This window comes from Bubalus bubalis, chromosome 4 (genome assembly GCF_019923935.1).
Source record: "Bubalus bubalis isolate 160015118507 breed Murrah chromosome 4, NDDB_SH_1, whole genome shotgun sequence".
Lineage (NCBI taxonomy): Eukaryota > Metazoa > Chordata > Mammalia > Artiodactyla > Bovidae > Bubalus > Bubalus bubalis.
In genome coordinates, this window is record NC_059160.1 from 122,714,131 (window position 1) to 122,739,836 (window position 25,706).

General features: G+C 40.0%; 1 protein-coding gene across 7 annotated transcripts in view; it reads right to left on the minus strand.

The window, feature by feature from the left end:
* Nucleotides 1–25,706, minus strand: part of FMN2 (formin 2) — a 337,046-nt gene that overhangs the window by 201,626 nt on the left and 109,714 nt on the right. For 6 of the 7 annotated variants that reach the window (XM_045165501.1, XM_045165503.1, XM_045165502.1 and 3 more), the window contains exons 4-5: nucleotides 17,833–19,436; nucleotides 16,203–16,347 (exon numbers count right to left, since the gene is read on the minus strand). In XM_045165501.1, the coding sequence (XP_045021436.1) occupies nucleotides 16,203–16,347; nucleotides 17,833–19,436 (1,749 nt within the window). The remainder of the gene's footprint in view (nucleotides 1–16,202; nucleotides 16,348–17,832; nucleotides 19,437–25,706) is intronic. The other variant, XM_045165507.1, reaches the window with a different exon arrangement.

The following is a 25,706-nucleotide window of genomic DNA, read 5'->3' on the forward strand; positions in this document are numbered from 1 at the left end:
GAAAACAGCAAGACTGCAGTAAGCTGAGTAACAAAGACAGTGACGACAAGGACAGAATCTGGATCCGTAGTCCTGGGTGGCCCAGGGCAGCTGTGTGAGAAGGGGAAATGGTCTGGTTACTAAAACAAGGCAGTGGAATCCATAACCTCAACAATGGCAAATGTAATTTATGAAGCTGGATCAAGATAAACAGTGTATGCGTGCTGAGTCACTTCTGCTGCTGCTGCTGCTAAGTCGCTTCAGTCGTGTCCAATTCTATGCGACCCCATAGACGGCAGCCCACCAGGCTCCCCCGTCCCTGGGATTCTCCAGGCAAGAACACTGGAGTGGGTTGCCATTTCCTTCTCCATGAGTCACTTCAGTCATGTCTGATTCTTTGTGACCCCATGGATTATAGTCTGCCAGGCTCTTCTGTCCGTGGAGTTCTCCAGGCAAGTATACTGGAGTGGGTTGCCATTTCCTCCTCCAGGGGAATCTTCCCAACGCAGGGACTGAGCCCACATCTCTTATGTCTTCTGCACTGGAGGGTGGGTTTGTTACCACTAGCACCACCTGGGAAGCCAGGAACCTGAGTCTCCTGCACTGCAGGCAGATTCTTTACTGTCGGAGCTACAGGGAATTCCCGGGACGCCAGAGGGCAAACTAAAAGCAAACAACAAATCACTGTTTGGTATGAGTCATGTGTTAAATACCCTTTCTGTAATTTTGCATTTGGGTCCAGTACCTGAAATGCTCATTTACCTCAACATGGAATACAGGAAAGGGTGCAAATTCTTGAACAACGTGAATTGTAAGTACAGTTAAGATAGCCATGCTCATCCCTTAGACACATCAGCCGTTCCCATGGCTCTGAAAAAAAGACGTCTATAGATATATGAAAAAAATTTTGGAAGTGGAATAAACTGAAACCATGCTGTCATTTGATTTTCTTTGTGGGTATTTTATAAAGATCAGACTTTGACTGGGGAGGGAGGGGGAAGAGGGGTTCAGGATGGGGAACACATGTATACCCATGGCTGATTCGTGTCAATGTACAGCAAAAACCACCACAATATTGTAAAGTAATTAGCCTCCAATTAAAATAAATAAATTATTTTTAAAAAAAGATCAGACTTTGAAATAAAAACAAGCTTTAGGGACTTTGCTGGTGATCCATAGGCTAAGACTCCATGCTCCCAATTCAGGGGTCCCAGGTTCAATCCATGGTCAGGGAACTAGATCCCATATTTCAATTAAGAGTTTGCAAGCCACAACTTAAGAGCTTGTGTGCCACAACTAAGATCAGGCATGGCCAGATAAATAAATATTTAAAAACAAACTTCAGCCATACTTGGTAGAAAATGGGGGAAATATTTCTTATCTTTTTAAAAGGGGTAATTTGGTTAGGTCTTATATTTGGGCTGCTTTGCATTTTAGGGAAGACTTAATCGGGAATCCAAAAAGACATTGCTTCTATTTTGTTTTTGGAATTGAGTCCTCTCCATCTATTTACTTTTTATGCAGCAATAATCAAAAGCAAGCTGGCATTACTATAATATGAAAGCTTGTACTTAACAAAATCAGCCCAGTGTATCTGGCATTGCCAGAGAAACACTGAAACTTAACTTTCAAAACAACAACAAAATGTTACTTTTTCTCCCCTCACCAGTTCAAAGATGGAGACTTGTTCCATTTTTATGGAGCCCTATCCAGTACTTTGGTCACTTCATGCGAAGAGTTGACTCATTGGAAAAGACTCTGAGGCTGGGAGGGATTGGGGGCAGGAGAAGGGGACGACAGAGGATGAGATGGCTGGATGGCATCACTGACTCGATGGACGTGAGTCTGAGTGAACTCCGGGAGTTGGTGATGGACAGGGAGGCCTGGTGTGCTGCGATTCGTGGGATGGCAAAGAGTCGGACATGACTGAGCGACTGAACTGAACTGAACTGAACTGATGCTGACCTGGGCTTCAAGAAGTTTGTCTCAACTCAAATTCTAGCTTCCAGTGTTGCTTAAAAGCAAGCTGGTTTCATTTTTTGGCACTGGAAAGAAATCAGGAGAAATTCTATCTTAATTAAGAAAAATTAAAATCTTATTTATAACACTAATTGATAAAACTACAGAGAATCCTAGTAAAAGGGGCCACAAGTAAAGCCACTAACATTATGTAGAAAAGTACAAAAAAAAAAAAAAAAAAAGATTCTTTGTGTGTACTCAGAGCTAAGAAATTATAATCACCTGCCTATGTTTTGTGAAGTTTTAATTACATTAGAATAAATTCATGAGAAAAAATATACAAAACCACCCATTATGATCACCTTGCAGATTAAAGAAAAACCTTGTCTCCATTCCTACCAACATACACTTGAAAACACATTGGTTTTTATGACTGTACAGGAAATGGTGATAAGAAAACGTGCCTGACTTCTGCCAAGCTGTGGCTGACCACGGTCCTTGCGCACTCTTCTTTCTGCTTTTATTCAAGTTCACAGATACCACTCTCAGTACTTTTTCCAACAAATTCTGGGTGGTAATGTTTATCCTGAGTGTGCATGCAAGCTAAGTCACTTCAGTCATGTAGGATTCTTTGTGACCTCATGGACTATAGCGCGCCAGGCTCCTCTGTCCACAGGATTCTCCAGGCAACAAAACTGGAATGGGTTGTCATGCCCTTTTCCAGGGGATCCTCTTGACCCAGGGATCGAACCCACATCTCTATGTCTCCAGCATTGATAGGTGGGTTCTTTACCACTAGTGCCACCTGGGAGCCTCATGTTTATGCTAGAGCTTCCTAAAATGTTTCCTACAACTTGATATTTTGAAGTCACTTTTCCTACCTAGTTAAAATTTATCAGTTATGAAAGAATAGGCATTTTCTTCACTTATCCTGGCACAATGTCATAGAAAACAATTTAATACAACCACCAAACTTATATTTTTTTGATTTGGAGGCTAAACATATATTAACAGTACAACGGTACTATAATTAGCAGCACATTAAGTCCCACTTCTTCTATGGAGGCGTCATTAAGAAATCAGCAGTTTGGGGTCTGATTTCACTTTCTTCATGTGTGTAAAGGGTAAGACATGACAGTTTCCAGGAGTACATCAGTCTTCATGCATCATGTACCACTGCACATGGTGGGGGGGCTGTTACTGAAGGGGCCAGGAGAGCCAAGCTTAGTTTATGCACTGAAGTTTAGGTTTAATGATGCAAATCTCCTCTGCCACATGTCTGCTCAATACACAAGTTAAAAACACACAGGGACTTAGATTTTGCTCTTAATCCTCTTTCATATGTAAGGACTTGAGGGAAAAAAGTCCTTTGAAGCTTCCACTGGTACAGGCAGTAATCCAGTTTACAGTCAGAGTCAAGGTGGACCATAAAGAAGGCTGTGTGCTGAAGAATTGATGCTTTCTAACTGTGGGACTGGAGAAGACTACTCAGAGTCCCTTGGACTGAAAGGAGATCAAACCAGTCAATCCTAAAGGAAATCAACCCTGAATACTCATTGGAAGGACTGATGCTGAAACTGAAGCTCCAATACTTTGGCTACCTGATGCAAAGAGCCTGATGCTGGGAAAGATTGAGGCAGGTGGAGAAGGGAATAACAGAGGATGAAGTGTTTGGATGGCATCACCGACTCAATGGACAAGAGTTTGAGCAAGGACAAGGAAGCCTGGTGTGCTGCACTCCATAGGGTCATAAAGAGTTGGACACAACTTAGTGACTGAACGACAACAAACCAATAGTGGACATAACCTTCATAAACACGGCAGATGCATCCTCGGGGGGCTCTGTTACTGTCCCAAAGTGTTCAAGGGAAGGTCAGTGGGTCTCCTAGAGGGCTTTTCATTACATTCCCAGGGCCCATGTTCCTAAAGAGAAAAATTACAGTCCATATCTTTAGTAGCTTCACCAAAGGAAGAAAGAAAGAAATTTCTCCTTCAGAGATAGATAAAATTGTTTTGCTCTGTAAGTTAAAAACAAGCTTACACTTTTGACAATACACTTTCAGGGAGGTTTACCTTTAAAAGTTTTTAAGCTTAAAAAATTATCATTTATCCAGAAAATTATAGCCTGACATGATTATTCTATGGGTAACTGGAGCTACCTGAAAAATATTTTGCTTTTTCATGTGTGCTTGTGTGTGTTAAGTTGCTTCAGTCATGTCTGATTCTTTGTGACCCTAACGACTACAGTCCTCCAGGCTCCTCTATCCATGGGATTCTCCAGGCGAGAATACTGGAGTACTTTTTCATAAAACTAGATTTTTACTGGTAGTTACATAAATAGGTAGATCAGTGGTGGGACTACTCACTGAAATCTAGAGCTGAGGCTTCCCAGACCCTCGACACAGCAGCTACTATCTTTCCTTTAGGGTCCAGCTATCCTAGTGCGTGCAAAGGTGTGCCACACGGTGGTTGTGAATCTCATTTCAATTCACATCTTTGCTGATCGTTCAATCAGGCTGTGTTGTTTTCATTTCACCGAGCTGTAAGAGTTTATCACATACGCAGGATATTAACCTCTGATCAGATATCACTTGCAAATACTTTCTCCCATTTGACGGGTTTTTAAATTTTCTTGTTTATTTTAATTGTTTCCAGCACAGATATAGTTCATCTTGATGTTGTCCAACTTTTTATATTTTTCTCATCATATGTGCTTTTGGAGTCTACCTAAGAAACCACTACACAACCCACGGTCATGAAGATCAACTATGTTTTCTCCTGAGTTTCATAGTTTTAGCTCTTATGTTTATGATCCATTTTGAGTTAATTTTTGTTCATGGTAGAGGTTAAGAGGTAGAAATTAATTTTTTGCATGTGGATGTCCAGTTGTCTCAGCATCACTTGTAGAAAAATCTTTTCCTTTGCTCTTGAAATGTCTCACTACCATTGTCAAAAATCAATAAACTATGTCATTATTTCTGGGCTCTTAATTCTATTCCACTGACAAATAGTCTATCCGTGTACCCAAGCCACACTGCCTGTGATTACTGTGCCTGTGTAATCACTGTGAAACCAGGAGGTGTAAGTCCTTCAACTTTGTTCTCCAAGATTGTTCTGAATATTCTGGACCCCTTGCATCTTCACATGATTTTGCAAGATCCGCTTGTCAGTTTCTGGGAGATTTAAAGGTAGTTGGGACGTTGTCTAGAACTGTGTTCTATAATCTGGGGAACAATTTGGTGGTGTCTTCTATAAATACAGTGTGTCATTCTGTTTATTGGATCCACCTTAGCTTTCTTTGGGGGTCTTCTCACTTTCAGTGTATAAGTCTTACACTTCTTTTGTTAAATTTATACCCAAGTGTTTTACTTTCTTGATGCTATTATAAAGGAAACTATCTATATAATTACATTTTCACAGTGTTAATTGCTAGTGTCTAGAAATAGAATTGATTTTTGTACACTGACTTTATATCTTGTTCAGTCTTCTTGAATTCCTTTAATACTTTTCTTTCCCCCCACACCAGTGGATTTTTTTAGGTTTTTTTTCCATGTAAAAGACCATGTCAGCTACAAAGAGAACATAGTTTCAGTTCTTCCATCCCAATCTAGATGTCATTTACATATTTCCTTTTCTTGCCCAACTGCCCTGACAAGAGCCTCTAACTGACTGTTAAACAGAAGTGGTGAAAATGGACACCTTCCTCTCCTTCCAGACCTCAGGACAAAAGTATTCAGTCTTCCACGTGAGCTGTGGGTTTTTCAAAGACACTCCCCAGCAGGTTGAGGAAGTTCCCTTCTATGCCCAGTTTGCTGAGTGTCTCTATCATGAAAGGCTGCAGGATTTTGTCAAATGTTCCTTTTGCATCTATTGAGATGTTCATAGGGCTTTGATCCTTTATGTTGTATATTACAATAAGTGATTTCCATATATGTAATCTCGGATTCTTAGGATGAATCCCATTGGCCATGACATATAATCTTTTATATATGTTGCTGGATTCCATTTGGCAGCATTTGGAGACAATTTATGTCTGTATTTGTAAAGGATACTGGTCTGTACTTCATTCTGTGATGAGTCTGCCTGATTATGATAGCAAAATGGTCTCACAGAATAAGATGGGATGTGTTCCCTCCTATTTCATTTTTAAAAAAAGTTTGTGAATGATCAGTGGTAATTCTTCAAATGTCTGATACAATTCACCAGTGAAACCACATGGGACTGAGCTTTTCTTTGTGAGTAGTTTTTTGGGGGGTTGTTTTGTCTTTTACTAGTTAAGTCTCTACTTTCTATAAACCTATTCAGACTTTCTATTTCTTCCTAAGTCAGTTATTTTTTTAAAGAATCTATCCATTTCATCTAATTTAACTAATATGTTGCCATATGATTATTCACAGTACTTATCCTATTTTATTTCATTAGGTCTGTAGTCTATATCTGATATCTTTTCTTTTTTCCTGATTTTAGTAAGTTGAATCTTTGTATTTTTAATGTATTTTTAATGGTCCAGCTGAAGGTCTGTCAATTTTGTTATCTTCTCAGAGAATCAACTTTTGGTTACATTTACTTTCTCTATTATTCTTCTATTCTGTTTCATTTATTTCCACTCTAGTGTTTATTATTTCCTTCTTTCTACTTGCTTCAGGCTTACTTGGCTTTTCCTTTTTAGTTTATTAAGGTGGAAGGCAAGATTGATTTCAGATTTTTAAAATAAGATATTTATAGCTATAAATTTTTCTAAGCACTGATTTTGTTGCATAGTATTAAATATATGTATCATAATAAATATAAATATGCATTGCATATAAAATATGTATTAAGTATATATTTTATAGAGTATAAAAATTTAATATATTATGATATCATTTATACTGATCTTGAAGTATTTTGTATTTTTTATTGTGATTTCTTTTTTGAGTCATTTGTAACTTGAGTTTAGTATTTACAGATCTGAAAATTCCCCCAAATTTCTTTGTTATTGCTTTCTAATTTAATTCCATTATGACCAGAAACCATACTTGGTCTTTCAATAGTTTTAAGTTTATTAAGGCATTGAGCTCAAGTTTGTAAAGGCTTGCTTTTGTGTGTCCTAGCACATGGTCCATCCTAGAGAACATTCTGTGTTTGTCTGAGCAGTATGTTTGTTCTGCTGATCGGGTGCAACGCTCCATTCTCTTAAATCTAGTCTGTTTATGCTGTTGTCCAAGCCTTCTAGTTCCTTGTTAACTTTCTGCTTAACTTTTAAACTTTTATTGATCTATTTTTGGCTGTGTTGGGTCTTCATTGCTGTGCACAGGCTTTCTCTAGTTGCGGCGAGTGGGGGCTACTCTCTAGTGGCACACGGGATTCTCATTGCAATGGCTTCTCTTGCTGCAGAGCACAGGGTCTAGAGTGTGCAGGCTTCAGCAGCTGCAGCTTGCAGGCTCCAGAGAGAAAGCACAGTGGTAGTTGTACACAGGCTTAGCTGCCCCACAGCACATGGGATCTTCCCAGTCCTGGAATCAAACCAGTATCCCCTACACTGCAAGGCAGATTCTTAAGCACTGGACCACCAGGGAAGCCCTGCTTAACTTTCCATCCATTACTGAAAGTGGGCTATTAAACTGTTCACATATTATTGATTTCTCCTTTAAATTCTCAGTTTTTTCTTCATGTATTGTGGGACACTGTTGATAGATGCCTGTGTGTAGAAATCTTCCTGGTAGATTGACTCTTTTATTATTATGGCATGTCCCTCTTTATCTCTAGTAACATTTTTAAAGTCTATATTATCTGATATCAGTACAGCTACTCCAGCTCTTTTATGGTTGGTTAAAGTTGTTCTTTTTACTTTCAACATATTTATATCTTTGAAGTGTGTCTCTTATATACTTAGATTTCTTTTTATCCAACCTGATAATGTCTGCCTTTTGAGTGGATTGTTTAATACCTTGACGTTAATGTTATTATCCATATGGCTGAACTTACAACTGCTATTTTTCATTGTGTTTTCTATATATCTTGAGTATTTTCTGTTCCTCTATTCTTCCCTTATTGTTTTCTTTTCTAATGGATGGATTTCTGTCTTAGTGGTTGTTCAAGGGCTTACAATATCTATTTTAAATATCAGAATTTATATTTATATTGACTTAATTCCAGAAATATAGGAAATTTACTCCTCTATAGCTCCATTCACTCCCCACCTTTTTACATTATTACTGTTATAATCATAGAAGTTGGAAGGAGAGAGATACATTTCTATTGTTACATTAAGCTACTCATTTACCCTTTATTGTTCTCTTCACTCTTTTCTGTAGATGCACACCCCACACGGTGTCACTCTCTGACTGCAATACAGCTTCTGTTTCTACTAGTTTCCTTGTTCTCAAATATATTCCATTTCTGGATGTCACAGGCTCAATAGCATGCATACTGTTTTATGCAGTTATTTTAAAGTCAGTCAGAAGAATCAAGGAGAAGAAGCACACAACTATATTATATTTTATATAGATAAAAACTGTGTTGTGTGTGCACGCGCGTGTGTCTTCTGTAATTTACCTTCACGTTGAAGAACACCCTTTAGTGTCAGAAGGCAGGTCTGTCAGCAACTAATTCTCACAGTTTTGTTTCTCTGAGGATGCCCCTATTTCACTTTCATTTATGGACACTTGTTTTGCTGGATGTAAGGTCTTGGTTTGCTGCTTTCATTTCAGTATCTGAATGTCGTCGCACTGCCTTTTGGCCTCTGTTACTTCTTGATAAGCTTGGTTCTGATATTCCTGGGGTTTCCTTGTATGTGATGAGTTATTTCTCTCTCACTGCTTTCAAGATTCTTCCTTTATCTTTGGCTTTCAACATTTTGACTAAGATATACAAAGAGATCTCTTTGTATTTGCCTACTTGAAGTTCACTAAACTTAGATGTGTACATTAGTGGTTTTTTTTTTTTTAATCAAATTTATGAACTTTTCACCCTTATAATTTCATATATTTTTTCCTATCCCTTTTTCTTCCTCCTTTCCTTCTGATACATTTCATGTACATTGATAACTTAATGATACCCCACATTTTCCTGAAGTTTTTACTTCCTTGTTTTCTGTTTTTTCAGACTACAAAATCTCTACTGATTTATCTTCAAGTTGACTGACAGTTTTTTCTGCCATCTGCCAGAAACCAACTGTTTGACCACTTAGTGCTTTTTTCTCATTTTGATTATTGTACTTTTCAACTCCAGAATTTTAAAGTAATTTTCCTTTATTGGCATTCTCAATTTAATGAGACAATATCATCATACATTCCTTTATTTTTTAGAAATCATTTTCTTCAGTTTTCTGGAGACATTTAAAATGGTGCTTTGAAATCCATTTCTGTTAGATACAACATCTGGGCCCCTGTGAAAGAAGTTCCTGTTGCCTGTTTGTTTGTATCTCTTATGTGGATCACACTTTTTTGCTTCTCTGTATGTCTCATTTGGGTTTCCCAGGTGGTTCACTGGTAAAGAATCGACCTGCCAAGCAGGAAACATGGGTTCGATCCCTGGGTCAGGAAGATCCCCTAGAGAAGGAAATGGCAACCCACTCCAGTATTCTTGCCTGGGAAATCCCATGGACAGATAGACCTGACAGGCTATACTCCATGGGTTTGCAGAGAGTCGGACATGACCTAGCAATTAAAACAACAAACAACAACTTGTCTCATTTACTGTTGTTGAAAACTGGACATTTCAGATAACATATTAGGAGCTCTGGGCACAGACCTGTCTCTTCCCGGCCCCAGAACTTACTGTCTTTGTGTTTGCTTGTTCATTTGCTCAGTGACTTGGCTGTACTGCCTTGGGGAAGTCTGTCCCTGAGGCCATGTGCAGCCTGACCTTACTACACACGCTCTTCTTCTTTTTCTCTAAAGCAAAAGCTAAAGAGTGTGCTTCTGCTCCTTTTAACCACTTAAAGCTCTCCTCTTAACCATTTTGTGGGTGAGAGACATTTACAGAATTTCCCCCTACACTGAGCAGGGAACTAGTAACTTTGATTTTCTCTAATCATTCCTGAGAAGGTGCAGCCTGGGACATGCATACAGCTTTCTGATTGCCAAGCATAACTGACTTTATTTTTAAGCCTGGCTTAGGATTCTTCCCCAGGTAATGTTTGCACAAAGGTGTGTTTAAGAGTCTCGTGCAATGAAGATTCCACTTGGTTCTGATGAATCTGTATGAGGTTTGGGGACACTGTTCAAGTACCCTGTGTCCTTGCCCTGATGGCTCCTGAGCAGAGGCAACATGCACAGCCTTCCTGACCTCTAGAGCTGACTGTGATCCCCAGACAGCCCTTCTCAGATGCTTTCTTAGTTCTCCATGCTTGCCTGAAACAGAGCTTTGCAAGAGGACTGAAGAAAGTAGAAATGCTGGCTTCCTGCCTCCCCCAGGGCAGAGCCACAGTCACAGACAGAGCCGCGGGTGCACACCCTGTGGCTGGAATAGAGCCGCTCAGGGCTCGCACACTGTGGGTCTGAGTTTCAGGAAATTTTCTTGAGTGGGTGTTTCTCCCTCTCCTCTATGTCCTGAGGACAGTTTCCAGAGACTTTAGATAAGTATTTTTGTTACAATTCTCACCAGTTAAGATTGTTGTTTTACTGGAAGAGGACCTGCCAAGCTGTTTGTCTGTCGGTCCAGAAGGTCCAACTTCAAAGAAATTTTTAACATGATATTTCAGATGGAGTTTCAAGTTACAAGTTTAGTAATTTAAAAAATTCACGTATTAACATAACCAAAAATAAGCAGATATGTTAGATTTTTCCATTATGAACATAGTTTTGAAAAAGAAACATGCACTTATTTATTTGTTGCTGTTGTTCAGTCACTTAGTTGTGTCCAACTCTTTGCGACCCCATGGACTACAGCATGCCAGGCTTCCCTGTCCTTCACTATCTCCCAGAATTTGCTCAAATTCATGGCCATGGAGTGGTGATGCTATCTAACCATCTCATCCTCTGCTGCCCTCTTCTCCTTTTGCATTCAACCTTCCCCAGTATCAGGGTCTTTTAAGTTTTAAATTAAAAAAAACTAGAGATACCAATAAGAACGTTAATTTTTCTTGTAAGTCTTAAATATGTGTCCCCAAATAATGGGGAACATTTTTCAGTTTAGGTCACAGGAAGTACCCTGGGAACAACCAGTCTACTGCCAGCAGCATCACTTCTGCTGTCTTGGGTAGCCCAGAATCCTGTTGCTGTCCATGGTACTGAAACATACATTCCACTATGTAGCACCAAGACAACAAAATTAACTTCGGGCCTAACTTATCTCAGTTCTCACTCATATGTCCAATGAGAAAAATCTAAAGACTTGCTGGAGGATGAGAAGGACACACAATCAGTGATGGGAAATGACTGTAAACAGCCCACACCCACAGCCCTGAAACTGCCAGACAGGAGCTTCTCAAACACAGAAGCCTGCTGCTCTACTGCCTGATTTCCTAGGGTTTTAAACAAGATGCAAGGTTAATCCTTGCTCATGATGCTGTTTTCCAAATCCAACACATATTCCTCTGTACAAGGCCCACTTCCAGCCTCATCTCCTCTCACAGCCACAACCTAAGTCCAGAAATTCACACTATTCAAGAGTCCTGATTGCAGGCAGTGCCCACTGTGACAGAACTAATCAGTGTTGGCTCTCAAGGGATGCCCCCAAGGACCTCTGTGCTCTCCCTGGCATGGCTGCCACTTGTCTCTGCTGTACTCCCAGCTCCAGTGGATAAACTCTGCTCCCATTGGGTCAATAAAGGGTGCAATGCTGAACATAACTGGTGTCCCTGCTTCCCTTCAGGTTCCTGTGTTCTCCACACCTGATAAAACACTCTCCCATCATCTGATCAAAAAGTCTTCCCTCTCTTAGGCATAGATGAGTTTTAGTTTCCCACAGATAATCATATAACATAATGTGAATTCTAACTATATTTTCCAAACCCTTTGTTCAATGTTGATGTATCGTAATAAACACCCCAGCAGTTAAAACTTAATACCCTTTTCTAATATATCTAGACCAACAAAATCTTAATATCATCATAGTATATAAATACCAAGTCCCAAAGAATTAAACTTCAACATCATGATTAAATCTTCACAATTCAAAGGACAGTCAAATATAATTTTCCTAGTACATCTAGCAAGGTCATAGATCATTAGCCTAATTATATTTCCTTTTTATTATTTCATTTGGCATTGTTTGTTTTTTAGCCATCTATTTAGAAATGCAAAAATAATATTCTGACTAAAAGAAATATTTTAAAAATAAGTTATTATCATTTCATTCTTTGAATTGACTGGGTATGCTCTACAAATAGTTTTAGGAAAAGCATCTCCAAAAATATAATGAATCTTTCAACATCTAAAGCAAATCTAGAATCCACAATATGTATGTTCATCTAACTATAGCTTTGTATTTTGATGTGAGGCTTGCAATAGAAATGCATTATTAAAAGCAGGTACTATGTTAAAGGTTACAAAGTACTAAATGTTTATGATGTATTCCCCAAAACATATCTAAATTGTCTTATTATAATTGGTATTTCAGATCTTATTTTAGGTCTAAGAATCCAACCAAAACATAGCCTTGCCATGCTACAACAGGAAAACTTAACACCAATACAAACAACTAGGCTTGTCAGATTATCATGCAGGCCATCAGCCTGTGAACACTGAAATATCCACTAACACTGATATCCATAAAAATATGATAAGACATATTTTTAAATCTAAAGATAAAGATTTGCAATTAGTAAAAGTAAGGCACAGGGACTCCCTGGTGGTCCAGTGGATAAGAATTTGCCTGCCCATCCAGGTTCACTCCCTGGTCTGGGAAGATCACACATGCCATGGAGCTACTAAGCCTGTACACCACAACCACGGAGCCCATGCACTAGGGTGGACTGAGCTGATTTGAGGCTGCAGAGACAGTGGCAGCAGAGGGTAAATTGAGCCCACATGCCTGAAGGCTCCCCAGCTGTCATGTTTCCACTGTTACTATTACTACTGCTGAAGCTGCTGCTGCTACTGTGTTTCCCAAAATATATTTTCTCAGGAACTCATTTGACATTGGATTAACTAGAAACTTCTTTTTGAGGGAATTCTTACTGTTGAAATTATTGCAGTGTACATCCTCTCACTTTCCTGCTCATAAGCTCAGTTAAACTTAATCTTTAATGGACATGAAGATCTTGAAGTGGCTTAGGATCACTCAACATTAACAGTCACTGAGCTCGCCTGTGAGTGGCAGGACATGGGTCACATGTACTCGCTCTAGAGGGTTTCTTAAAAACCTTAAAAATGGACAGGTTTGTGTGTGTGCAATGTGTCAAACAGGGGCCTCAGGTGACACTGGTTTTTCCATCTTCCTCTTGATTCCTTGGGAGATGGGGCTGCTATTGTGCCAAATCAGCAGGTTGATGTTTAATTCTGACCTGGAAGCATCACACTCATTTGTTAAAGGAGAACTAGGTGAAATAACAGTCTGATAAACTCCCTGTACCTTCTCAGCAAATCTCCTTATGTTTTCATAGCCACAGTGAAGATGGGTGAGCTAAGACATCAGCACAGAACTTAAGCACAGGTGCCATAAGAAAAAGTGAAAGGCTCTGTCTTGAGTTACTTGGGAGAGAAAGGGCTAAGAAATACCAGACACTCCTCACTGTTGCCACTCGGCACCCACAGAGCATCCTCTTTCTCATCATGCTACACAGCAAGGTGTCCAGCGGAGGAACCTCCGTTACAGCACTGAAGACGTGTTTTCTGAGAGTTATTAAAGGCCAGAACATTCAGCCACACTCTTAGTTTCAAGAAGACAACAGATCACAACAAATATTTTAGCTATTTTGAAGCATTTAAAGAAAACCGGCATTCTCAGCTTCCATCACATATGAGAAGAATAGCTTGAAACACCTTCATAAAACCATGTCACAGCATTAATGGCTATTAATTTCACTGGAAATGAATGTCTGCATATGATAAGGGGAACCATATGTTAACAGTTTGAACTGTGCATGTCTACGTACATCCAGATATTTTTCAATAGTAAATATTGCAGTGCTGCACGAGCTTAGGGTGGTTGCATCCATGGACATGTAACCATACAGAGGGACCCCAAGTACAAAGGATTGACTCTAATTTATATGGAGATTTTCAGCTCCTCAGAGGGCTGGCACCCTTGACCCCATGTCACCTGCATCCGGAAAATATGTTTTCCTTAAACACAATTTTAAATTAGATGGAAATTTTAAAGTAGATGGAATGGATAGATTTTTCTTCCAAACACATCACAGTTAAATAAAAATTCGCTTTCTTCAGCCATATAACCATTTGTAGCAGATTGGTCTTTCACCAACACATTGGAAAAAAAAAAAAAAGCTTTTCCTTCCAAAAACAAATCTGAAAAGCAGGGCTGAGAACTAGACCCTGGCCAAGAAGATGCTGGCAAGCTCATTGGGAGTCAGGATGGAGACGGGTCCACAAACTGTCTTTAAGCTGAAGGTCAACAGCTGCATCACCGCCAATGGGTACAAATGACAACCCTGGCAAAGGTCTGTCCTCATGGTTTATGGAACAGCTCATGACAGGGTGAGGCTACTGTGCTGAGCTGATACTCCACTCAGATGTGCAGCTTGCATGCAAAGAGGCATCTCATGCCAACTAGCTGAGGTTGTTGTCTTCATGATTTGGACATAATCTCATTTCAGGAGGCTTAAAAACTGAACACGACGTCAAAGAAATCTTAAAATCCTATACTTTCAGGCATTATGAGACAGCTTCCTTATCTATGTTCACTTAACAAAGAAAAGGCAGTGATGGGAGGCAGGGAGGGCAAGAATTTCATCCCATAACATAGATGCCCCATGTCATTCCTGTCCGCTTGATAGGTGATGGCCCTGATGCCCAGCCCTCCATGGCATCTATGCTGCCCTGCCCATATTCCTCACCTAAACAGCTTTTCCATCACCAGAATCGTCTACGAGAGGAGACATGATGACTCAGTCTATGCATCCTATATACAAAGATGCTGTGGGAAAGATTTTTAGACTATTTACCTCTGCCAGAAGAAATGTGGTTCTCCATTTACCTTTATTCCATGACAGAGCCACCTCGACCAAATTGATTATTGTGAGATAAGTGCTTTTCTGGCTTTAATCATTATCAGGAATAGTCATGGGTATGTATAAAGTCCTCCTCCTCCCGTCGCCTGGTTTATTTGCAGAACAAATGTTTATGCAGGGCCTACAAGGTGCAGGTTTACCATTGTTTCTGATCTAAAGTCACCAGCAACCAGCTGTGTCACAATAAATGGTTCTGAAAAATTCACTGTGTCACCTTTGAGTTTGCATCACTGTCAGAGCAATAGAGATGTGCGGGATGAGTCTGAAATGAATACGGATGAAAACAACTCTGGGCCAGATGTCTAGCTACAACTTCCAGGTCAGAGCAAAAGTTCACAGGACCATATCACCCCTCAGTTTTCACTCATCTGGAGAGGCTGTGCCAAGAGAGTCCTGAGGCTTCAGACCTCAATTCTCTTTCTTTCACCCAAAAAGACAGAGCTGCTACCAGCCCTCTTCAGGATGAAAGACGCACACCAACAGCAGTGCCTTCCTTCTGAGCTCATTGTTCTGGGCTTTGCTATGCTTTCCTGAATGGCTGCCTTGAGAGAGATACAAAATTAGTTCATGATCAAGGCCACTGTGTGGACCAGTGGGAAAATATTGTATGAAAATGTTTTCTTCCAAATGTACTTTTCTTTCTCTCTAGGACTCAAGTGTCACAGAATGCATCAAAGGATCTAACACAGAATGGAGATGCTGGAACTGGATACAAGAGTCTCTTCTCTGTGTCAAGTTCAAGGTGATTATTTAGCTAGGTTCTACAGGGCATCCACTCAGGTGTTAGAATAGGAACAAAATACCAAACACATGATCGGTTACTAAGGACTGGATTTCTAGCTTGATTTCCAGTTTGTTTCTAGACAACTAATTATAAAAACAAGCAATTGCTAAAATCTTGGAAATATGGATTGTGGGGCTACAAATCAAATAGTCAGAACATGATCACTTGGTAGAGATGATTATTTGCTGTTCTATCTGGGAAAGTCTTACTTAACCACATGTTCTAAAACGCTAACCCCTATTATCTGCTTACAGACTGTGGAGCGGACACAACCCTGAAAATGGTGTCAAAGTTTTTCTCCAGTGAAAGTTCACACTTATGCCCCAAATACTGTCCAATTTCAGAAAACACATGAATACTCACTTGCTTAGCCTTGGTCTTTGTGATGGTGTCAGAAATGGGTTTCTTCCTTTCCTTGACAGTAGATTTAGAAAACAATTCCTCAAATTCATGACAATCTATGGATGGTTCTTCAATTTTTTCCCAAATAAGTGAAGCACTGGAGTCTCTAAAGTTAAGCAAAAACCCATGAGAGAGCCGTCAAACTGGACTGCAGGGGCAGGAGGCAGAGGCGCCAGAGGAGCGAGGGGAGGGTGAGGGGGGGCTGGGGATGGGGAGATGCTCTTTTCTGTAAGACCAGCACTTGTTTAATCAACCAACATGATGAGAAACAGCATCAATACAGGATGAAACCTTTGCCTAGAAAGGAATTCTTTTCTTTCCAGGAATTCTCAGTCATCAAGTCACTGTATAAAACATGTAAGAACCCTTTTCAGTATGGCTCTCCAGGCAAGAAATGTCTGATATCTCACATTCCAACCTGACCCATAAGTTCCATGGGTTAAAAATAAATCACTTTCTGTCTACAGAGTGGCATTTCTGTCTCCCTACCACTGTCCAGCACTCATGTCATCTGACTCCTCAGTGACCACAGAGACAGGTAGGTAGTACCACCTGAAAATGAAGGTCCATTTTTAAAAGCAAACCAACAAAATGAAAGAACTTCATATAATGCACATGGGAAAAATGAGTTTGGAGCACAGCTGGAAATGATGCCTCAGCAATTGGAAGTGACCTGGCAAAGTACTCAGAGAATGAACAGCAAAGTTAGAAGCAGTCAAAATAGACCCTCCACTATGATTCAGAGAAGAGAAAATTAATATAAGAAATGAGGATGAGTCTAGTAAATATCCTATTTCTAAATCTGTGCCACATCACAGACAGCCACAAATTCAAAGTCATGAGAACTCGGGATAAGAAAGTCCAGGGGAAATTTAAAGGGCATGTTATCTCTGGCACCATCCCAGGGTTCAGGGAACCAGGTTACGGACCATCCATGGGTAAGTAATACACCAGTAGCAAACCTGCTGGGAGGCATTCTTTTATAAATATCATGTCTTTTGTAAAAGTCATGTAAGTCTGTGATTTTATGATTTCACAGCATTGCAAATCATCTATAGAAGTGCCATGAAAATGGTCAGACCTAAATCATTTCACACACGGGGTGAAATCCACACATGTGGATTTTTGTGTATCACTTTTCTGAATAGTAAAACAAGACCATGCCTTCAAAAGGATGCAGAATACATCCTCAAGGGTTTGTCTGTTTAACGACTTGATTTACTTTTATAAGTTATTTGTCAGAGTGAGGCTTTGCAACAAGGCAACAGCTCACATAGGCCAAGAAAGATCTATCCATCAATCCTTAGAAGGTCAATTAAAAATTAAATATGTTGAGATTTGACAGAAAACAACAAAATTCTGCAAAGCAATTATCCTTCAATTAAAAAGAAATTAATTAAAAAACTATATAGACAGAAATGTGTACATTGATACACATGATCTCTCACTTGGATACTTCTGGAGAAAAGTCTAAAATTGCTCCACTAAATATTGATGTAAAAATCTAGAGACTAGCTTTGGAGTGATACAGAGAGGAAACCACTTCTCTCATTTTGACAAATTATGCAAAGAGGAACGCTGCTGGTGTTACCTTCTACTGTGCAGCTGAATTCTTGTCCAATATAGAGGCTTCATTGGCCGACAAGGCTCTACTGGCTGCTTCCTACTCCCTTTTTCCTGGTTCATCCCAAATCCAAACAAGCCAAGAGGCAACGGAGGAGGAAGAAAGCCACACACCTGAGGTGTCGGTAAAGTGCTACTCCCAACTTGTCGTGGGAGAGGAAGGCCTGATCCAGGAGGGGGTGGGGGCGGAGGTGTTAGAGGAGGTGGAATCCCCACACCTGGAGGAGGAGGAGGAGGTGGGGCAGGAGGTATTCCTTCACTGGGAAGAGGAGGGGGAGGAGGGATCCCCACGCCGGGAAGAGGAGGGGGAGGAGGGATCCCCACGCCGGGAAGAGGAGGGGGAGGAGGGATCCCCACGCCGGGAAGGGGCGGGGGAGGAGGGATCCCCACGCCGGGAAGGGGCGGGGGAGGAGGGATCCCCACGCCGGGAAGGGGCGGGGGAGGAGGGATCCCCACGCCGGGAAGGGGCGGGGGAGGAGGGATCCCCACGCCGGGAAGGGGCGGGGGAGGAGGGATCCCCACGCCGGGAAGGGGCGGGGGAGGAGGGATCCCCACGCCGGGAAGGGGCGGGGGAGGAGGGATCCCCACGCCGGGAAGGGGCGGGGCGGGAGGGATCCCCACGCCGGGAAGGGGCGGGGGAGGAGGGATCCCCGCCCCGGGAAGGGGCGGGGCGGGAGGGATCCCCACGCCGGGAAGGGGCGGGGCGGGAGGGATCCCCACGCCGGGAAGGGGCGGGGGAGGAGGGATCCCCACCCCGGGAAGGGGCGGGGCGGGAGGGATCCCCACCCCGGGAAGAGGTGGAGGGGTAGGGATTCCCACCCCAGGAAGAGGAGGGGCGGGAGGAATTCCCACTCCAGGCAAAGGTAGAGAAGGGGGTGGCAGCATCTCTGGACCTAGACAAGGAGGAGGTGAGAGGCCTGCTGGGCTGGGCAGTGCAGGGCCAGGTGCACCGGGGGTCAGGGGTGCTGGGGAAGACTCGGTGCCCAGCCCAGGCATCAGAGGGGAGGTCTCTGGAGGCAGAGGTGGTGCAGTGGGGATGTCACAGCCATTTCCAGAGGAGGAGAAAGCAGAGTGCCCCTGGCTGGTTTCAAACCCAGTGTGAAGAGGAGAATGGGAAGTCTGGGACCTGGCCTGTCCGTGACTGTCAGACCAGGGGAGGGATGCAGGCGGTGGAGGCTGGAGGGACGGCTGTGCATCAAGCTGAACTGATATCCGCCTTGGAGACACAACCAAAGAGATTTCTGAGCAGAACATGGTCTGAGGTCCCGAAGGCAAGGGCTGCTCCGCCGATTCTCCATGTGCAGTCAAGGGTGGGGGACCCACCTGCAGGGCCCCCCCAGGAGGACGTGCCAGCACACCACCCTCTTCCACCGGGGACGTCTGGATGGACTTGGCCTGTACAACCCTTTCATATCCGACATCCTTTTCGCCCAACCTGAGGGCTTCCAGACCCGTGTCTAGGGCAGGGTATTGCTTCTCCAGCTCAGCTATCTTGGTCTTCAGATCCTCGATGGTCTGCTCCAGCCGCTGGATGACAGTGGCCTGACCCTCAGACTTCATGTCGCACACTTCCTGGGGGGCAACACAGACATCACAGTTAAACAGAAAATCAGGGATATTCCAAACGTCAAAAACTAGACCTAACCAAACTCAGCAAAATGTATTCGTTTGTTACTTCTAAAAGCTCGCCCTATGGAAACACATTATTAGTTCTACTATGTGTCCCTTCTTCTCTGCCCTTGGATTTCAAAGTGGATTACGTAGATGACCATGAGGTCCTAAGGCCCTTCTCTAATTAATCTTCAAATGAAATCGTGGAAGATCAGCAGACCTCGGTGAAGACGGAAGCCAAGACTGAGTGACAGATCCACTTAATTTCACCATAGACCACTCTCCTTCTTGCCCAGTAACATCTGCTATATGAGGACATTTCCTAAAGATATTTTAAATCCTAAATTTTAAAGTTAATTTCAACTTCTAAAAAGTAATCTCTACAGGAATCCCCAGTAAAATCATGAGAAATATTTGCAACACCCACACAAGCATGTATAGGCATGTCTTACGTGCATGTATAGAACCTATATCACACTTAATACAATTCAAATATTTTATTCAAGGCATTTCAGAAAGGGATACCTTTGGTCGCCACAATTTATCACAATGGCCAAGAGCAACTGTGCCCATGTGTGGGTCACTCTCACCTCCAGACGGTATCTTCCTCTCCCAAAGCATGCCATCGACCTTTCAGGGAAAAGGACTTTGGGTAGAGAAAAGGGGGAAAGCCCTCTCAGTAAACTGACTGCCAATAACAGATGAGTAAGAAGAAAAGAGGAGGCAAGGAGTGGGCAGAGAAAAATGAAGAAAGCAGGAACAGGAGAAGGAAGAAGAGGGGACAGACCCCCAACTAAGTGAAGCACAGGTCAGACACCTGATCACACAGGTTCACCTGTCCCCCATCGATGCGGGGATGAGAGGGCCCAGAACTCCTTCTCCAGAGCGTCCAGGGCTTTTCACACAATACCCCAACAGAGGCCACCATCCACAGAATAGACATGTTACTACCTTCCCCACGTGGGAGCCAGGCCTGCTCTTAACCTACCAATTGAGAGGTGATACAAAGATGATGCAAAGTATGAAACTAAACTCCTATCCTGCTTGCCAAACGCTAAATCCAAAAAAAGTCTCCACAAAATAAAAAATAATTTACTTTTCTATTTTTTAAAAATTCAAAACAAATATCTAACCCATTTATAGTGGAAAAGCTGCAGACAAAACAGAAATGGGTATTTACAATAAATGAAGCATTTTTGGTGCTATGCATATATTTATTTAAAATCTTCACAGATAGTTTCTTTTTCCATGGGGGTAGGGAAGGTATAAAGATAACAGTATTAATCCTAAACTCATTACTTCTTCTCTAAAAATTCTATATTTTACTATAACATTTCACTTGCTGAACATCAATTATGATGCTTATTAAAAGCAGACTAGAACTTGTAACTTCAAAGATAAGCACCTACAGAAGGTACTTATTTCCCTATAATCAAAAAATATCAAATAGCCCTTACTGTGAAAGAAAGCTGAAAAGGAAATTAATTTACCCTTTAAGTAATAAAGAAATATAAACACTTATTAAATAGGCAAAATTGTGACAGGCACTTCTATTTACGCGTGTTTGTATATGTATGTATGTATGTGTGTGTGTGTGTGTGTGTGTGTGTGTGTGTATAAATATATGAAATCTAAGTCACTATTTTTCACCAACGTCTATACAAAAGACTAAAGAATTACAATACATAGGTTGGGAAATCATGTCATATATTCTCTAAATAGTCCATGGTAAAAGAAATAACTATAATAAAATAATTTGTAATATCCTATTTGGCCATTGTAGTTAACTTCACTCTCCAATTATGATGCTAGTAAGCACAAGAAAATCCAACCTAATAAAATATATAGATGATTTTCATTTTTCCAGCATAATCTTAAAAGTGACCATTAAGCTTAGATAAATCTTTTTTGAGTTGTCCTGGTATGAAGTAATGCTCTCATTTTCCCATTTCTGAAATGAACATATAAAAAGGCTACTTGATAAAAGGCATGCAAGTACTAGATTCTAGAAGTGTTTTCCAAAACTCAATTATATAAAAAAAAATTACTGGGATATAGTTGATATACAATGTATAAGTTTCATGTGTACAACACAGTGATTTACCATTTCTAAAAAGTTATATTCCATTTACAGTTACTATAAAATATTGCCCATATTCCCTGTGCTGAACTATATATCCTTGCAGCTTATTTTATACATAATACTTTGTACCTCTTATTGTCCTACAACTATTTTGCGACTCCCCACATCCCTCTCCCCACGGATAACCACTACTCTGTCCTCTGTATATGTGAGTCTGTTTCTTTTTAGTAAATATACCACATCTTCTTTATGCACAAATCTCTTGATGGAAACTTAGGTTGCTTCCATATCTTGGCAATTGTAAATAATACTGCTATCAACACTGGATGCATGTATATTTAAAAATTAGTGCTTTATTTTTATTTTTTTGTTTTTTAGATAAATATCCAGGAGTGAAATTGCTGGGTCATACGGTAGTTCTGGTTTTTTGAGAAACCTCCATACTGTTTTCCATAGGAAACATTCCCACCAAAAGGGTATATGGGGTCTGTTTTCTCCACATTTTTGCCATTCTCTTGTTATTATGTTCTTTTTTTAATACTTTATTATTTTATCATTTTTTTTAAACTTTTACTGAAATATAGCTGATTTACAATGTTGCATTAATTTCTTCTGTACAGCAAAGTGACTTAGATATACATATCTCAGATCAGTTCAGTTCAGTCGCTCAGTCATGTCCAACTCTTTTTGACCCCATGAATTGCAGCATGCCAGGCCTCCCTGTCCATATATATATATATATTCTGTTATTTGTGTTCTTTCTGATGATAGCCATTCTGAAGCTGTGAGGTGATATCTCATTGTGGTTTTGATTTTCATTTCTCTGAGGACTTATGACATTGAGTATCTTTTCATGTGCCTGTTGGCCATCTGTAGGTCATCTTTAGAAAAAAATTCAGGTCATTTGCCTATTTTTAAACTGGAGTGTTTGGTTGTTTTTTTTTAATTGATGTTGAGTTGTATGAGCTGTTTATATAGTTTGGAAAGTAACCCTTTATCAGTCATACAATTTGCAAATATTTTCTTCCATTTAATAGATTGCCTTTTGTTTTGTTGATAGTTTCCTTTGCCATCCAAAAGCTTTTAAGATTAATTAAGTTCCATCTGTTTATATTTTATATCTTTTGATTTAGGAGACAGATCCAAAAAATGTATTGGTATGATTTATGTCAGAGTGTTCTATTTTTACTTACAGCATTTTTATGGTTTCTGGTCTTATATTTAGGTCTTTAACCATTTTGAGTTTGTTTATGTGTAAGATGCTAGAGAATGTTCTAATTTCATTCCTTTTCATGTAGCTGTCCTGTTTTCCCAGCACCACTTACTTAAGAAACTGTTTTTTTTTTCCTCTACTGTATATTCTTGCCTTTGTTGTAGATGAATTTGACAATATAACCTCAGACTTATTTCTGGACTCTCCATACTCTTCCATAGATCTTTGTGTTTGTTTTTGTGCCAGTACCATACTGGTTTTGATTATTGTAACTCTGTAGTATAGTCTGAAGTCAGGGAGCCTGATTCCTCTGGTTTTGTTCTTTCTCAAGATTGTTTTGGCTATTCTTTTGTGTTTCCATACAGATTTTTATATTATATGTTCTAGTTCTGTGAAAAACATCCTTAGAATTTTGATAGGAACTATATTGAACTGTGGATTGCCTTGAGTTGTATGGTCATTTGAAAAATGTCAATTCTTCCAGTTCATAAACACAGTATATCTTTCCATCTGTTTGTATCATCTTCAATTTTGTTCAGCAATGTCTTATGGTTTTCCAAGTACAGGACTTTTATCTCCTTGAAAAACAGTGGAAGTGCAAGTCACTCAGTGGTGTCCGACTCTTTGCGACCCCATGGACTACATAGTCTGTGGAATTCTCCAGGCCACCATACTGGAGTAGGTGGCCTTTCCCTTCTCCAGGGGATCTTCCCAACCCACGGATCAAACCCAGGTCTCCTGCATTCCAGGCAGATTCTTTACCAGCTAAGCCATAAGGGAAGCCCAAGAATACTGGAGTGGGTAGCCTAGCCCTTCTCCAGAAGATCTTCCCAACCCAGGAATTGAACTGGGTTCTCCTGCATTGCAAGCAGGTTTTTTACCAACTGAGCTATCAGGGAAGCCTTAGGTAGGTATATTCCTAGGCATTTTTCCTTCTTAATTTGATAAGTGGGATTATTTCCTTAATTTCTCTTTCTGATAGTTCATTAAGATGTATAGAAATGAAACAGATTTGTGTATATTGCTTTTACATCCTTCAGTTTTACCAAATTTATTAATGAATTCTAGTAGTTTTCCAGTGGCATCTTTAGAATTTTCTCTTTTGGTATCATGCCATCTGCAAACAGTGAGAGTTTTACTTCTCCCTTTCCAATCTGGATTAATTTCATTTATCTTGTCTGACTGCTGTTACTAGGACTTCCAATAGTATGTTAAATAAAAATGGTGAGAGTGAGCATCCTTGTCTTGTTCCTGATCTTACAGGAAATGCTTTCAGCTTTTCATCACTGAGTATGATGTTAGCTGTAGGTTTGTCATATAAGGTGTTTATTATGTTAAGGTATGTTCACTTTATGGCCACTTTTGGAGAGTTTGTATCATCCATGGATGTTGAGCTTTGTCAAAACCTTTTTCTACATCTATTGAGATAATCATATAGTTTTATTCTTCAGTTTGTTAATGTGGTATATCATGGTGATTGATTTGAGGGTATTGAACTATCCTTGAATCCCTGGAATAAATCCTACTTGATCATGTTTTATAACCCTTTTCATGTATTGTTGGATTCAGATTCCTAATATTTTGTTGAGAATTTTTGCACCCATGTTTATCAATAATAATTTTTTTTAATATCTTTGTATCAGGGTTATGCTGACCTCATGGAACGGGTTCACAAGCATTCCTTCCTCTGCAATTTTTTTGGGGAATACTTTCAGAAAGTTTCTTGTTAACTCTTCTCTGAATCTTTGGTAAAATCCTCCTGTGAAGACATCTGATCTTGACTTTTGTTTCCTGGAAGTTTTTTTTTTTTTTTTTAATTATTGACACAATTTCATTAGTAGTAATTGGTCTGCTCCTACTTTCTATTTTTTCCTAGTTCTAACTTGAGAGATTGTACCTTGCTAAGAACTTGTCCATTTCTTATAGGTTGTTCATCTTATTGGTGTATAGTTGTTTTCTGTAGTCTCTTATGGTCCTTTGAATTTCTGTGGTGTCAGTTGTAGCTTTTCCTTTTATTTTTTATTTTATTGATTTGGGCTGTCTCTCTTTTTTACTTGATGAATCTGGCAAAATGTTTATCAATTTTTAAATCTTTTCAATGAAACAGCTATTAGTTTCATTGACTTTTTCTATTTTTTTTCTACTCTGTGTTTCATTTATTTCTGCTCATATCTTTATGTTTCTTTCTTTCGACTAAATCTGAGTTTTGTTTGTTCTTTTTCTAGGCCCTTTATGTGTAGGGTTAGGTTGTTTATTTAAGATTTTTCTTGCTTGACAAAGTAAACTTGCATCACTATAAACTTCCCTCTTAGAACTGTCTTTATTACTGTGTTACTGTTGACTTCTCCCTTATGTCTGCTGGTATTTGCTTTTTGTGTTTAGATGCTCCTATGTTGGGGTATATTAACAATTCTTATATCTTCTTCTTGGATTGATTCCTTGATAATAATGTAATATCCTGTCTCTTTTACCAGTCTTTATTGTAAAGTCTATTGTTTCTGATACAACTATTGCTATCTTGGCCTTCTTTTCAACCTATTTGCATGGAATACATTCTTCCATTCTCTCACTTTCAGTTTGTGTCTCCTTAGATTGAGGCAAATCTCTTGTTGGCAGCCTACATGCAGGCCTGTTTTCACATTAAGCTACTTTATGTCTTTTCATTGTAGTATTTAGCTCATTTACGTTGAAACTAATTTCAACGTATGTTGAATTTTAATGTATGCTCTTATTGGCTTTGAAAAAGTCTTTATGAGGTTGTTTTGTAGTTCTTCTCTTCCTTTCTTCTTTTGCTCTGTTCTCTTATATTTGATGGTTATATTTACTGTTAGGTTTGGATTCATTTTTCTTTTTTTTCTATGTGTATATCTATTACAGATTTTTAGATTGTAGTTACCATGAGGTTTTTATATATCATTCATTATATATATATAAT